This window comes from Aythya ferina (genome assembly GCF_964211825.1).
Source record: "Aythya ferina genome assembly, contig: HAP1_SCAFFOLD_29, whole genome shotgun sequence".
Lineage (NCBI taxonomy): Eukaryota > Metazoa > Chordata > Aves > Anseriformes > Anatidae > Aythya > Aythya ferina.
Genome location: NW_028181463.1, coordinates 2,083,846 through 2,100,054, shown reverse-complemented (window position 1 = coordinate 2,100,054; position 16,209 = coordinate 2,083,846). Strand labels below are relative to the sequence as shown.

The following is a 16,209-nucleotide window of genomic DNA, read 5'->3' as shown; positions in this document are numbered from 1 at the left end:
GCGGTGGGCACTGCCCTGGGACCAGCACAGCCTGGGCTACTGGGCTAGGGAGAGGGCAGGGAGGTGGGAAGAGGTGGGCAGGGGCTGGGCTGGGCTGGGCAGTGCCCGGCAGAGGGCAACAGCAGCGTCAGGGAGCGGTGGCAGCATGCAGGGGAGGGCTCCCAGCAGGGCTTGGTGCTGCAGAGCCAGGGCTGCGCCAAGGGAGCCCAGAGCTGCAGGGGCAGGGGAGAGGAGGCCGCACTGGGCCCTTGCTGGCCTGGGCAGAGCAGGAAGGGGGCCCAGAGCATTTGTCCCCTCCCTGCAGCCTGCCAGCACATCTGCTGAGGGCCAGGGCGGCTGCTGCAGGGGCAGGGAGCTCAGCATGGCCCTTGCAGCCCCCTGCCCTGGGCCTGCCTCTGCCCTTGGCCTCAGCCCCGGCCTTGGCTCTGCTGGCAGGAGCGCTCTTGGCACGCGCTTCCTGGCCTCCCCTGGCCTGCGCACAGCTGCTGCCCACTCAGGCTGCTGCCACAAACGTGTCCTCACAAGCAGCACCACCCCTTGGGTTGCTTCTGCTGGCCTCCCCCACCCAACTGCCTTGACTCCTTGTCTCTGGTGGGCCCCAACTCCTGCACCGAATTGCATTCCTTGGCTCTCAGTGACGTCTCCCCTGCCATGATGGGACATGCTTTCCAGTGCACCATCTACCAGACACAGCAATGAATACCATGAGCAGGACTAGAGGGGTCCTCCTTCCAGCCAAGGCGGGGGCACAGAGGAAAGGGACAATCAGGTTTACTGGACTAGGTATATTTAATGGCCTGGCACATCAGACCCACAAATGTATGAGGCTCTACTAGACACCAGTGCACAGAGTACCCTAATGCCATCAAGCTGTAAAGAGGTAAAACCCACCTGTATTTCTGGAGTGACAGGGGCAGCCCAAGAGATAACTGCACTGGAGGCTGAAGTGAGTCTAACTGGGAAGGAATGGCAAAAGCACCTGTTATAAATGAAGTCTTACTCAATCTGAATTTAGTAATATTTATAAAAGGCAAGTAAACAGTGCTGGGTGTCTGGGGAGTCTATGCTCTACCAAGATGCACATACGAAGATCGAACTTTCTAAACGTACAGAACATTGCTTTTATATATGCCTATACATATGTACAATCAGAAACGGTAACAAACAATCCTTTAAATCTATTACTGTTAAAGTCCGTGAATGGGGGAGCATAGTTGGAGTTGGTAATCCTGGTTGAAGTGCTCCCATATCTTCCATGACTTAACAGTCTCCATTTTCCACTCTTTTTCTTGATTACAAACACCGGAGAGTTCCAGGGCTAGTTGTGGGAACAACATGTCTTGCTAGGAACTTGGCCTTCTGGCCTTATGTATCCTATTCTTCCCAGATCGAAGAAAAACATATCCATCTCCTCTTCAAGGCCAATAGGGCCTGGGTCAAAAGGCATGTCACCAGGGGGCATAACAGCAAAGGCCTGCAATGGCAGTAGTGGTGGGGGCGGGGGCGATGGTGTAGTAGAAGGATTGGTGGATGAGCCTGCAGCTCCCTCACTGTCTGGCAAACCACACGTGTCTGACTGTGGTCCCACATGGCTCTTTAAGGCCTCAGAGACTGCTTGCCAGGTGCTGAGCAGTCCCACTGCAACCTTGTCATTTTTAGTTGCAGATTCCCACACCTTGACATCAATCTTGACATCAATTTGGTTCCATATTTCAGGATCATAAACTGTCTGGTTGTTAAGAAGGAGAATAAGCTGTAAGGTTACCAGGACGGTCTTTGTTTCTAAGGACGTATGATTCCCCATAATGCGCAGCTGCTTACCAGCGAGGGGCAGTTGTGTGCGCAGCTCGGCTTCTCTCAGCTTGAGCTTCTTCCCAGCTCCAGTGCGCCCATTTCCAGTGACTTTCTGTACGAGTGTCTCTGAGCGGTTTGCTGAGTTTGGCCAAACCTATCTTTATGAGGTGATCAATGTGCCTGTTCCTGTCCTGGTCTCTACTCTGCTAACCTGTCCCTATTAATTCCTTTTTCATTATGTCGGGATGCCTTTTTTCATCTTGAGGACAGGCTCCCCTCTTATACCCTTCGCCGCACAGCAGTCCTTTTCAAAAACAACTTTTCATTGGTCAAACAACTTTGCCCAGCAACAGCAAAGACTGGCTTCAGGAGAGGGAACTTCAAAGTTCCAAGAGGGCACCACCGGTGGAGCTTTGGCAGAGCTGCCTTGGAGACAATGGACATGAAACAGTTGTCTACCTTGCTTGGCCTTCCACAGAACCCTTCTTTTGGGGGTTTGCTGAGGGCTGAAGAACAGCAGGTGCGAATGACTACCATGGTGGAGAACCTGAGGCAGCGTCGCGCTAACCAAGACTCCCTGATTGCCATCCATGACCTTCGTTCATTAACTGGAGAGCCAAGGTATAGATGCAGAGCTTGGTAGCGTGGTTATGTGATGGACTTGTCAGCACTAAGGTAAAGTTGCCTGACCTGGGTGACACGTCCCAGAGCAGTGTCAGGCACATTGCAATTCTTTTTGCCTTCTGCATCTATAGCACTGGAAGTAGGACGTTGCCCTACTCCATTGACTGGGCAGGTCTTTTCACTTTACCCAATTTAGGTTTCCGTGGCTGGAAAGGGACGATTTCCCCAAAGAGGCCAAGCTCATGGGTACAGCTACAGCCACTTGAACATATATTTTCTTTAGTTTTCTTCCTGAGTTTTCAACAGAAGACCCAAGAGAACCATGGATGTCCAGGTGTCTACTAAGATTAATTAAGAATGTCTCAGGTTCCAATGGTCATTTCAATTTTATTTTATTTTATTTTATTTTATTTTATTTTATTTTATTTTATTTTATTTTATTTTATTTTATTTTATTTTATTTTATTTTATTTTATTTTATTTTATTTTTCCTTGAATTATCTTTGAAAGGTTTTCATGTGCTGAGCCATGCTGCAGCTACAGGGACAAAGACCACTGCTGGCAGATGAGGTGTCAGACCTCCAGACTCTGATTTTCCTCCTGATGCAGGTCTGCAAATAAGTCACCCTGGATGAATAGCAATAGGTGAATGATGCTCCAAACTGAAATGCAACAAAATTCAGCGTTTTAAATGAAAAAGAAAAAAAAAAATATTTGATGCTTTTTGAAAACTTCATCCTTAACTACATCATGCAAGCTCTGCAAGTAGCTGCACAAGGCGTGAAGGCTTGAAGACAACTATGGAAGAGATGTTAGGACTTTCTGCACTTTAATGAGTTCCATGGTGTATTTCGGTGTTCAGTCTATGAAGCTCAGGTACTGAGAAGAGAGTGATGTAACTGTTTGAGCAAGTAAAGTCAGAAGGACGAGTTGAAGTGACTTGGAATATTAATGGGCCCCACTGAGGGCTATTACTAACAAAGCCTCCCCAGGGCCTTGTTAAGGCAGATATTTGAAGGCCACGGTTACAGACAGGCAAAGCTCTATGCTGAGAAAAGTCTTGGTTGGTTTTGGTGATGCCGAAGGGCCAAGGGTTGGCCCCAGCCACTGGAACAGGAGATCCTGCATCCCCAAGTCTTTCTCAAGGCTCTTGCTGGAATCTGTGGGATGTGGTGGGCAGGGCGATGCCAAGGGAAGAATAGTGGTATGTCACCTCTGAGCTGATGTACAGGGTTGCAAGCAATTAATGAGGCCTCATTGCAATGAGTATAACATCTCTCCTCATAAGCTGCAGCAAAGGAGACAAATATCTCAGGGTTGTTAGCACCTTCCCTTTTTACCAGCACCCTCTGCCTTCTCCTCTGTAGCTTTTCCTATGCTGTCCCACAATTTGTCCTATTTCTTTGAAGTCTTCAGACACCCATCTCTGTTCACCACCTTGCTCTCATGCCTTTCTTTCACTGATGTCTCGTCAACCCTCACCAGCTGTTCCTTGAAACACAAAGCCATGGTCTGATCAGAGGGTGACCTCTGGCACCACAGCACAACCCTTTGAGGGACATTTCTTTCTCCTCGTGGACAGTGCGCAACTTCCATGGTACACTTTGTAGCAGTTTCTTCTTTCCTGCTCTTTCCTACTACCAAAGGAAAGTTCCATGAGGGTGGAAAGCACTCCTGAAGTAGGCATCCCAACCCAGCAGGCTCCTTGCGGCCTCTCAGCCAAGCAGACACAAGTCACCTCAGCAGCAGCTTCCAAGCCAGGGGCCTGCTGCTGGCCTTGCAGCTTCTTGGCTACACACAGCCAAGCCTTGTGCCTGCTGCTGCCCACTCATGGACTCAAGCAGAAGGGACAGGACAACCCATCTGGGGGCCTTCTTTCTGTCTGGGTCCTCCTGGCTCTGGAGGCAGAGGGGATCCCCCAGTCAGCATGCCAAGCAGGTGCCTTGTGCTGGCCTAGCAGGGCCACTGCCAGATGTCAGCCCAAAAGTGCAGCTCCCAGGGAGAAGTCAAAGCTGACCTGCCACCTCCAGACACAAGTGACCTCACAGTCCCTTTGTGTGACACGTTCCTGCTGCTGCCCTATCAAGGGCAGAGACAGAAGTGACGTCAAAGTCACATTCCTCCTGCTGCTGGGGCAGGAGATCCTGAGGCAGAGCTGACTACTTTCTAGTTCCCACTGGACTGGGGCTCACCTTTCTGGGTTAGAGAGTAAACAAATGTTTAATGGGAAGGTTTGGTGTTCTTCTTTGTGTAGGGTATGGGCAGGCTCTGTGGTTTAGTTCATTTTTATGTCTGCCTAGAAGCCAAGGTTTAAATAGAGCATTTTATTACTAATGTTAAGGGAAGGGATTAGGGTGAGCAAGAGAGAAAAGGTAAGGGAAAGGGGTTATGGGGTGAGCTTTGCTTCAAGGGATACCTTGTGTTCAAGCTTTAGAGAAATGGATTCCTGTCAGAGTGTTGGAGGAACATTTAGGTTTAGGGATTAAAACTACTGGTTAAAATAGTGTTAGGGCCTTATATGACTGTACAAGTCAGTGTTACCACATGATCTACATTACATGATGCCTCTTCCCTCTATGAAATCATTATTTTCTGCTGCCCATGCTCCTCTTACCACCCCCAAAGATCAAAACTCTCATGTCCAGGTGTTGTGGTTTAATCCAACCACAGCTAAACACCACACAGTCATTCACTCATCCTCCCCCCTCCCTCTCTGGGATGGGAAACGGGAAAGTGAAGAAACGGGAAAGTGAAGCCTGTGAGTTGAGATAAAGACAGTTTATTAAGACAGGAAAATAATAATAACAATAACAATAATAACAATAATGATGATAATATAACTACTACTAATAGTGTGTACAAACAAGTGATGCACAATGCAATTGCTCACCACCCACTGACCGATGCCCAGCCTAACCCCGAGCAGTCCAGCCCTCCTCCCCATGGCTATCCACCCCTATCTATTGTTTAGCATGACGTCAGATGGTATGGAATACCCCTTTGAACAGTTTGGGTCAGCTGTCCTGCATCTGTCCCCTCCCAGCTCCCACTGCACCCCCAGCCTGCCCGTTGGCAAGACAGAGTGAGAAGCTGAGACGTCCTTGGCTTGGTGTAAACACTGCTCTGCAACAATTAAAAATCAGCGTCTTATCAGCACTCTTCTCATCCTAAGCCAAAACATAACACCCTAGCAGCTAGTAGGAGGAAAATTACCTCTGTAATAATTGAAACCAGGATATCCATCCACCCCTTATTCTGTACCATTTACTTCATGCTCAGGTTCCATTCCTTACAAGACCACATCCTGCTGCTGGCCATGGCCATGGCTCCAGGAAAGCAGCAGCCCCAACCCGAAGGCAGCAGAAAGGCAGAGCCCAGCGGGCAATGAGGGGCAGCCCCGAGGGCCACCATGGGCTGCTCCTGCATGTGGCAGCTGGGCTCTTGGCCCTGAGCCCCTCCAGAGGAGATGGGAAGAGACGGATACTGAGATCAGTGAATTTTTGATGGCTTCTTTATTGTCTTTATTTACACTGGAAGACTAATCCTATGGGTAGATTAGATGATTTGGTCAATGTATATAAATTTATTAACAGGCAGGATGCTAAGAATAACATTACTGAAATAATGATAAAAGTGAACTGACGTGAATCACATTAATTTCACATAATTATGACTATATATTATAAACTCATTATTGATGTTTAAGAAGCATGTATAGGAGCAGTCTCCTCACTCCATACTTTAAGTCCTTGTTTCTCATGCTGTAGATGAAGGGGTTCAGTGCTGGAGGTACCACTGAGTACAGAAATGACACCACCAGGTCCAGGGATGGGGAGGAGATGGAGGGGGGCCTCAGATAGGCAAACATGCCAGTGCTGACCATCAGGGAGACCACAGCCAGGTGCGGGAGGCATGTGGAAAAGGCTTTGTGCCAGCCCTGCTCAGAGGGCATCCTCAGCACCACCCTAAGATATGAACATAGGACACCACAATGAAAACAAAACAACCAAAACCTAAAAAACCACTAAACACAAGAGACAAAACTTCCCTGAGGTAGGCATCTGAGCAGGAGAGCTTGAGTATGTGGGGGATTTCACAGAAGAATTGGTCCATCCCAACCCAGCAGGCTCCTTGCGGCCTCTCAGCCAACCACACACAAGTCACCTCAGCAGCACCTTCCAAGCCAGGGGCCTGCTGCTGGCCTTGCAGCTTCTTGGCTACACACAGCCAAGCCTTGTGCCTCCTGCTGCCCACTCATGGACTCAAGCAGAAGGGACAGGACAACCAATATGGGGGCCTTCTTTCTGCCTGGGTCCTGCTGGGTCTGGAGGCAGAGGGGATCCCCCAGTCAGCATGCCAAGCAGGTGCCTTCTGCTGGCCTAGCAGGGCCACTGCCAGATGTCAGCCCAAAAGTGCAGCTCCCAGGGAGAAGGCAAAGCTGACCTGCCACCTCCAGACACAAGTGACCTCCCAGTCCCTTTCTGTTCCTGCTGCTGCCCTACCAGCTGCAGAGATAGAAGTGACCTCACGGTCACTGCCACAGTCACATTCTTCCTGCTGGGGCCATGAGATCCTGAGGCAGAGCTCATCTCTCTGTCGTCCTCTATGGACTGGGGCTCACCTTTCTGGTTTAGAGAGTAAACAAAGTTTTAGTTGAAAGTTTTGGTGTTCTGTTTGTAGTGTCAGGTCTCTGGTTAGGGTATGGGCAAGCACTATGGATTAGGGTTTTGTTTAGGTCCGGCAAGAAGTCTAGGGATAAATAGAGCATTTTAATGGTAGTGTTAAGGGCAGGGATTAGGGTAAGCAAAAGAGTAAATGTAAGGGACAGGGGCTATGCGCTGAGTTTTTCTTCAGGTGATATTTTGAGTTCTGCTTTACAATAGCGGATTCTTGTCAGGATGTTGGACTAATGTTTAGGTTGAGGGATTATTGTTATTTTTTTCAGGCCTTACAAGACTGAAGTCAGTTTTAACAGCAGCATCAACATTACATGAACCCTCTTATCTCTACAAAGGTAAGCTTCCGAGCTCCTCTTCCCTTCCTCTTTCCTCCCCCAAATCTCACATCTCTCCTGACTTTCCCATATCAGTCATCTAACTGGGATCAGTTTACTGATGGTTGTCATTATATCAGAGGGTCTGGGGTCTGTGGGGTAGGGAGCGATGCCTGTGATATCATGTGAAGGACAATGGTATGACACCTTCCACTGTTTGCACAGGGTTGAAAGGAGAATTCATGGTCCCAATGCCATGAGGATAACACGTCTCCTCACAACCCATGGCCAAGGGGACAAAGGCGTCACTGCTGCTAAAACCTTCCATTCTTGTGAGAACCCCGTCTTCTCCTCTGCACGCTTTCCTATGCAGACCCACACTTCCCTGAAGGCTGCAGACAGACACTTCTCTTCCCCACCTTGCTCTCACTCTGCTGTTCCCATGATTTCACTGCTGCCTCTCCACTCTCGCCAGCTGATCCTTCAAACACAAGGGCATGGGCTGATCCAAACTCCCTCTGGGTGACCTCTGGAGCCACAGCACAAGTGCCAGTGCCTCACCTTCAAGTCAAGAATTTCATCTGACTATCGAATCTAAACCTACCCTCTTTAATTTAAAACCATTCCCCTTGTCCTATGATAGAGTCATCGAAATCATAAAAACACAAAGTTGTAAAGAACCTACAAGACCATTTAGTCCAACCTTCCTATCACTAATACTACCCACTAAGCTACTGAGCCATATATCCTCCTTGGGGAGGTCCCAATTGACTGGCGGCTAGCAAACATGATGCCCATCTACAAGAAGGGCCAGAGGGCAGACCCGGGGAACTATAGGCCTGTCAGTTTGACCTCAGTGCCAGGGAAGCTCATGGATTATCTTGTGTGCCATCATGTGGCACCTACAGGGTAAGCAGGCGATAAGGCCCAGTCAGCATGGGTTTATGAAAGGCAGATCCTGCTTGACGAACCTGATCTCCTTCTTTGACAAAATGACGCGCTTGGTGGACGAGGGAAAGGCTGTGGATATGGTCTACCTTGACTTCAGCAAGGCTTTTGACACTGTTTCCCACAGCATTCTCCTCAAGAAACTGGCTGCTTGTGATTCGACTGTCGTACGCTTCGTTGGGTTAAAAACTGGCTGGATAGCCGGGCCCAAAGAGTCGTGGTGAATGGAGCCAAGTCCAGTTGGAGGCCAGTCACTAGTGGCGTCCCCCAGGGCTCGGTATTGGGTCCGGTCCTCTTTAATATCTTCATTGATGATCTGGACGAGGGCATGGAGTGCACCCTCAGTAAGTTCGCAGATGACACCAAGTTAGGTGCGTGTGTCGATCTGCTCGAGGGCAGAAAAGCTCTGCAGGGGGATCTGGATAGGCTGCACCGATGGTCTGAGGTCAACCATATGAAGTTTAACAAGGCCAAGTGCCGTGTCCTGCACCTGGGCCGCAATAACCCCTAGCAGAGCTACAGGCTGGGAGATGAGTGGTTGGAGAGCTGCCAGGCAGAGAAGGGCCTGGGAGTATTGGTTGATAGTCGGCTGAATATGAGGCAGCAGTGTGCTCAGGTGGCCAAGAAGACCAACGGCATCCTGGCTTGCATAAGAAACAGTGTGACCAGCAGGGCTAGGGAGGTGATCGTCCCCCTGTACTCAGCTCTGGTGAGGCCGCACCTCGAGTACTGTGTTCAGTTTTGGGCCCCTCGCTACAAGAAGGACATGGAGGTGCTTGAGCGGGTGCAGAGAAGGGCGACAAAGCTGGTGAGGGGCCTGAAGAACAAGTCCTATGAGGAGCGGCTGAGGGAGCTGGGCTTGTTCAGCCTGGAGAAGAGGAGGCTCAGGGGTGACCTTATCGCTCTCTACAGATACCTTAAAGGAGGCTGTAGTGAGGTGGGGGTTGGTCTATTCTACCACGTGCCTGGTGACAGGACGAGGGGGAATGGGCTTAAGTTGAGCCAGGGGAGTTTTAGGTTAGATGTTAGGAAGAACTTCCTTACAGAAAGGGTTGTTAGACACTGGAACAGGCTGCCCAGGGAAGTGGTGGAGTCACCATCCCTGGAAGTCTTCAAAAGACGTTTAGATGTAGAGCTTAGGGAAATGATTTAGTGGGGACTGGTAGCGCTAGGTCAGAGGTTGGACTCGATGATCTTGAGGTCTCTTCCAACCTAGAAATTCTGTGATTCTGTGATTCTGTGATTCTGAGTTCAGCTTTAAAAAGTCCCAGGGTGTTCTGTGAGGGATCATGAGCTGCATCAAGAGCTCTCTTTATGGTGGCACTTCCTGAAGTAGACAACTGGATTGATCTCGATGGGACTGCACCTCCTGCAGTGAGGCTGATGGCCGATGCAGGCCTGCAGAGGAATCTGGATCTGCCTGGAGATGTCAGGGGATCTGCAGGAACAATGTGCTCAGTGCGTAGCGATTAGGACCTCGTAAAATGAGTGACCATCCAAAGAATAATTTTTACGTGTATTTTTTAAAGGGAAAAGTGAATCTGAGGAGTCTTTGTTCTAAACAGGTCTCTGCAATGCTGGGGGAGGAAGTGAAGAGCCAGCAGGTGAAGGCCCATAAGACTGCAAAGGAACAGTGGGGACCCTCTTATAGGCTCCTGGGCCAGGTCTGGTGCAGCACTCACCTGTCCTTTGTGCCCTTAGAGATACCCCATGGTCCTGCCCAGCACTGCCCTGTGCTGCTGGGCCATCAGGGCAGATGGAAAGGGGCTCAGCAGCAGAGATCCCCATGGACATAGGTCTGGTGCCCAGCCTGAGCAGCATGGGCAGGGAGGGAGACCCCCGGGGATCCCAGGGCACCACAGCCCCTGGCTCTCACAGCAACACCGCCAGCTTGGGGCCCTGCAGGGAGCACAGGGCAGGAAGCAGCAATGGCTGACCTGGCCAGCATGGACACACTGCCCTGGGCAAGGCTCTCTGGGAGCAGGGATGGCCCTGGGGAAGAGCAGGGCAGCATTGCTGGGCCTGCACTGATGGGGAAAGGGAAAATGGAAAGCTCTTTGTGCAGGCCCCTGCTCAGGGCAGGCTGCTCTGTGGCTGGGCCAGGCCTCTTGTGCTGGCCTGGGTACTGGGGCTGGCCCTACGGGGCACAGGCACTGTGTGCTGGGGATCTGCCAGGCAAGAGAGCAGGGCTCCTGCAGCTTCACAGACCTCCATTTCCTTGCAGCATAGCCAGCATCCTCCTTCCTCACCTGAACTAGCAACTACACGTGCATGAGCTGCCTGCTTCCTCCTCCTCTAGAGGGAGAGGAGGAAACACATCTGGAGGGAGAGGGGAAAGAACATAAAAACTCACAGAGAGATAGACACATGAGGAAGGGAAAGGAAAAGAAAAACGAAAGAAAAAGAAATAACAACCCCAAACATAAAGAATATTTAGTAACTCATCAATACCCACAAGCAGACTGCTGTGCTGCCAGTCTCTGAGAAACTGATACCTTGTCTTAAAAAGAAGACACCAATATTTACTTCTGAGCACCATGTTGTGTCCCATGTGGACTGTCTAGAGCTCAAGTGCTCAGTCTGGTGTGAGCAGGCAGAGGAGAGCTCTGCAGCCCCAGGGCACCGGGCACCACAGCCCCCTCACTCTGCAGAGCAGCTGGGGTTTGGGCTGGAGCTGGGGCTGGGGCTGAGAGGGTGCTTCCCCTGAGTGTCTGCTAGGCCAGCTTCAGGCTCATGGCTTCTAGATACGAATGTGATCCCCACTGTGCACTAGGAGCTGAGAGACCACCAACAGGCATGGGGCTGGAACATTGCCTGCAAGGTCCCTCCTACCCTAGCACCTCCCAGGACTAGCACGGAAATGGCTCCTGTGTCTCAGAGAGCCTGGGAGCCCAGCAGGTGTGCCATGGGCTTGGAGGATCACAACCAGATCATTTTTACCTGGGCAGGTCCTGGCCCAAAAAGGGGGTGTTTTCTAGGTGTGGCATTATAAGCTCAGTGGTGTATCAGAAGCACTAAGTCCAGCAGGAAGCGAATGGCTGTTAAATGGCCTGTGAGGTGACTGCTTTCTGAAGTAGCCAACAGGTCACCCTTGACTTCTGGTTGGGATCTGTGCCTTTAGGCTCACATCTGCCAGTGTCCATGGTAGGGCAGCAGAAGGCACTTGCTGTGCATGTAGTTTCTGAGATTGGTTCTTTCTAAGTACATGGTAGGCCCCATAGAGGAAGAGGTCTTGGATAGGGGTTGTCATGTCAGAGGTGTCAGCTTTTGCCTGAAGTCATCCTTTAGCAATGCTTTCAGTTTTCTACACAGAGGGGGCCACTGCCTCCAAGACGCTTGGGGCAAACTGAACCATGCATGAGGGTTTGGAAAAAGATAGCCTGGGTGCACAGAAGCCATTCCGTACCTAAAAGTTGGAGGCAGGAAACAAAATTTTGAGGTCGTACAAGAGCTGCTGGGCACATTGTGCAGGGTTCACCTACAGCCTTTGTGTTCTTTTCCATCCTGACTTAGAGGTCATGTCAGTTTCAAAAAAGGTGTAGCCAACAGATGTGAGGCAGATACTCTGAGATCATGAAAGCCATCAGAAAGCTGCCCCTAAGAAGATGACTGATATGGCAAAGTCAGGAAAAGCCTGGCCAGGAGAGATGTGAGATTTGAGGGAGGAAAGAGGAGCTTGGCCAGCAGAAATTAATGATTTCTGTGAGGTTCGAACATTCAGGCAATGTTGATTTTGCTGTAACACTGACTTAAAATAGTCATGTAAAGCCCTTGCACTATTTTAATCACTGACATTAATCCCCAAACCTAAATGCTACTCCACACCCTGACAGGAATCCACTGTTCTTATGCCTGACCTCAAAGTATCCCTTCAAGCCAAAACACAGCCTATAGACACTTCCCTTTATCTTGAGTCTCTTGCTCATCCTGATCTGATCAGCTTGTGGGCCACAAGGAGGAGATGGGTGGGGATGCTCTGAGGAGCTCAGCTCTGCCTCAGGATCTCCTGTCCCAGCAGCAGGAATGTGACTGTTGCAGGGACTGTGAGGTCACTTCTGTCTCTGCACTTGATAGGGCAGCAGCAGGAACGTGTCACAGAAAGGAACTGGGAGGTCACTTGTGTCTGTATGTGGCAGGTCACCTTGCCTTCTCCCTGGGATCTGCACTTTTGGGCTGACATCTGGCAGTGGCCCTGCTAGGCCAGCAGAAGGCACCTGCTTGGCATGCTGACTGTTGGCATTGCTTCCTTGCAACACTGTGCAGGTGTGTGGAGGTGTCAAAATGAAGTTCTTCTAGTAGCATCACAATACCCACCACATCCCACAGACCCCAAGACTAGCCCTGAGCCAGACACGGGTGTGCAGGGTCTCCTCTCCCAGTGGCTGTGGTCAGGCCTTGGCCCTTCAGCTTCATTAAAACCAACCAAGATTTTTCTCAGCATAGTGCTTTGCCTGTCTGTAACCATGGCCTCCAATTATCTGCCCTAACATGTCTCTGGGGAGGCTTTGTTAGTAACAGCCCTTAGTGGGGCCCATCAATACTCCAAGTCACTTCAAGTTTTCCTTCTGACTTTAGCTTCTCAAGTGGTTACATCACTCTCCTCTCAGTACCTCAGCTGAGTACAGGGGGACAATCACTTCCTTAGCCCTGCTGGCCACACTGCTTCTTATACAAGCCAGGATGCTGTTGGTCTTCTTGGCCACCTGAGCACACTGCTGGCTCATATTCAGCCGACTATCAACCAGTACTCCCACGTCCTTCTCTGCCAGGCAGCTCTCCAACTACTCATCTCCCAGCCTGTAGCTCTGTTTGGGGTTGTTGAGCCCCAGGTGAAGAACCCGGCACTAGAACCCCAGAAAACAGAAGAGCAGGGAGCAACCTCTTGGCTGTATTCCGGGCAGCAGCTTTGGAGAGATGCCCAGGCTTCTGGGTTTGCCCTGAGGAAGACCCTCCTGTTACTGTTGTGCTTGCAGAGAGGCAACTGTGACCCAGGGTTGCACAGTGCCTGCTGCTGCCTGCAGCCACAGGGATGCCACTGCAGAGAGAACAGGACTGTCACCAAGGCATATGAGATATGATAGCTTATCCGAATAAAAGAGCACAGGAGAACACACTGGAAGCCAGAAGAGAGAAGCAGTGACAAGGCCACGTCCTGCTGCTGGCCATGGCCCTGGCTCCAGAGAAGCAGCAGCCCCTACCCAAACTCCATGTAGCAGCTGAGCTCTTAGCCCTGAGACCCTCCTGTGTACTGGGGCTCCTCCCCCAGCTCCTGAGTGTATGGGAAGAGATGGCAGCTGATAACAGTGTAGTTCTGATGTTTTGTTTTATTTACTTTTTTATTGTGTTTCTCTACATAACCTGCTTCTTTCAGTAATTAGATGACTGGGTATGATGACTGAGTAGATGACTGTAAATGAAAAAATAAAAATAAGAAAATCAGGTAGCAGGTTAACGATAACATAATTTAAATCAGAACAAATAATATGTAGAAAATATTTATAGAGTAGTAACAAAAATTTTCCTCACAGTTCCTGAAATAATCAGGGAACTCACAGACATTGATTGCAAAGAAACACGTATCCAAAGAGTTTCCTTACTGCAACCTTGAACTCCTGGTTCCTCATGCTGTAGATGAGGGGGTTCAGTGCTGGAGGCACCACGGAGTACAGAAATGACACCACCAGGTCCAGGGATGGAGAGGAAATGGAGGGGGGCTTCAGGTAGGCAAACACGGCAGTGCTGACAAACAGGGAGACCACAGCCAGGTGAGGGAGGCACGTGGAAAAGGCTTTGTGCCGGCCCTGAGAAGACGGCATCCTCAGCACTGCCCTGAGGATCTGCACATAGGATAACATGATGAAAACAAAGCAACAAAATGTTAAAGAAACGCTAAAAACTAGTGCCTCAACTTCCCTGAGGTAGGCATCTGAGCAGGAGAGCTTGAGGATCTGGGGGATCTCACAGAAGAACTGGTCCACAGCATTGCCTTGGCAGAGGGGCAGGGAAAATGTAGCGGCCATGTGTAGGACAGCATTGAGAAAGCCACTGCCCCAGACAGCTGCTGCCATCTGGGCACAAGCTCTGCTGCCCAGTAGGCTCCCGTAGTGCAGGGGCTTGCAGATGGCAACGTAGCGGTCGTACAACATGACAGTGAGGAGATAGTACTCTGAACCAAAGAAGAAGGCAAAAAAGAGAACTTGAGCAGCACATCCTTGATAGGAGATGGTCCTGGTGTCCCAGAGGGCATTGGCCATGGCTTTGGGCAGAGTGGTGGAGATGCAGCCCAGGTCGAGGAGGGCGAGGTTGAGGAGGAAGAAGTACATGGGGGTGTGGAGGCGGTGGTCACAGGCTACAGCACCGAGGATGAGGCCGTTGCCCAGGAGGGCAGCCAGGTAGATGCCCAGGAAGAGCGCAAAGTGCAGAAGCTGCAGCTCGCGTGTGTCTGCGAATGCCAGCAGGAGGAACTCACTCACAGAGCTGATGTTGGGCATTTCCTGCTTCTGGTCATGAGGTCCTGCACAAGGAACAGAAAAACACTGAGAGTTTATCAGAGTTATCTTAACAGAGTTGTCTTACAAAAAAAAAATAAAAAAATAATAATTCTTTTATGACTTAATTTCACATTTCAGAGGAAACTCATTCCATTTTGCATTTAATCCATCCCAAATAATTCTCCACTTCCATTCAGACTTTTGACAGGTCCTTTTCATGAGTTCTGGCTGGTGCTGCTAGAGGGTGTCACTGAGAGCATGGGACTTGCTGTGGGCAATGCGGGAGTCAGTCCTGCGCTAAGCTACTGGTAAAGATCATATAGTGATTTTTGTCTCTTTTGTGCTAGCAGCCCCACTGTACTCAAAGTAATACCTTGTGTGTCATCAACGTGGTGATGGCTTCAGTGCAGTGTCCTTGGAGAGCACATCAAGTCTGTGTGTTAGTCCTAGTGTCAACTGCCGTGTGCTGGTGTCTCTTTGACCTACTGGACAATTGCACTCCTATGTTTGCCTGAAACAAACCAGGATACCGCTGAGAGCAGAGGAATCCAGGCTCAAAGTGCCCATCTCCACACCCCTCACCCTGTCCCCATACTGCCCTTCCCCCAAGCACACCGAGGGCTCACCCCATGGGCATGTGAAACCCCCATCCCCAGCCAGCCTGCAAACAAGACCAGCAGCAGCACGGCCAGCTGGAGAAGCCAGGAGGAATGCCAGCGTGCTGCTGCCAGGGGAGGCAAGGCCAGGGAGGGACAGACGGACACTCAGCAGACCCTCCTGTGCTGCAGCTCTGCCTGCAGAGGAGGCAGCTCCTGCTCATTGCAAATGCTGTTTGCTCTGCTTTGGCCTGCAAACACCTCTCAAAGACAGAGGATATCAGGGGGGTTCTAGCTCCAAAAAATCAGCGAGGATAAAACCAGGGAGTACCACAATATGATGTTGGTGCAGTCCATGAGATGAGGTTTGGGAAGGTACTTTACAAATTTCATCACTGACATATCAATTTCTCCTATGCTCCAGGAGTCTCAGTCTCCTGTACAACCCTGAAAATTCATTACCATGAAACCTTCGTCCACTCCACTGCAGAAATATGAATACACTGACTGAAAAAAAACGTCTTGCTTTTCAGGTAGTCCCTGCCCTGGTCTTTCTCTTGAAAAAAACAATTTTAAATGCCATTCTCTAATGCATTTTCTACTCCTCACTGGAGAAACAGAGAGACCCACCCTGACAGATGCTATCAGCCATCGGATGTGCCATCTGTAGAAGACCCCTCTGGCAACCCCACCTGCATGGCCCTGCTGCCAGAGCCTCACGGTGTCAAGAGCCTGCAGATGTGTCCTGCCACACGCTGCCCTC

General features: G+C 50.3%; 1 protein-coding gene across 1 annotated transcript; it reads right to left on the bottom strand.

Moving 5' to 3' along the window:
- Positions 1 to 9,658: 9,658 nt before the first annotated feature.
- Positions 9,659 to 14,850, bottom strand: LOC311428103 (olfactory receptor 14A16-like; the record flags this gene model as incomplete). Its single annotated transcript, XM_084539658.1, has 3 exons — positions 9,659 to 9,797; positions 10,236 to 10,258; positions 13,957 to 14,850. The coding sequence occupies 3 exons, from the start codon at positions 14,848 to 14,850 to the stop codon at positions 9,659 to 9,661; spliced, it is 1,056 nt and encodes a 351-aa protein (XP_084395784.1).
- Between the last annotated feature and the right edge of the window lie 1,359 nt (positions 14,851 to 16,209).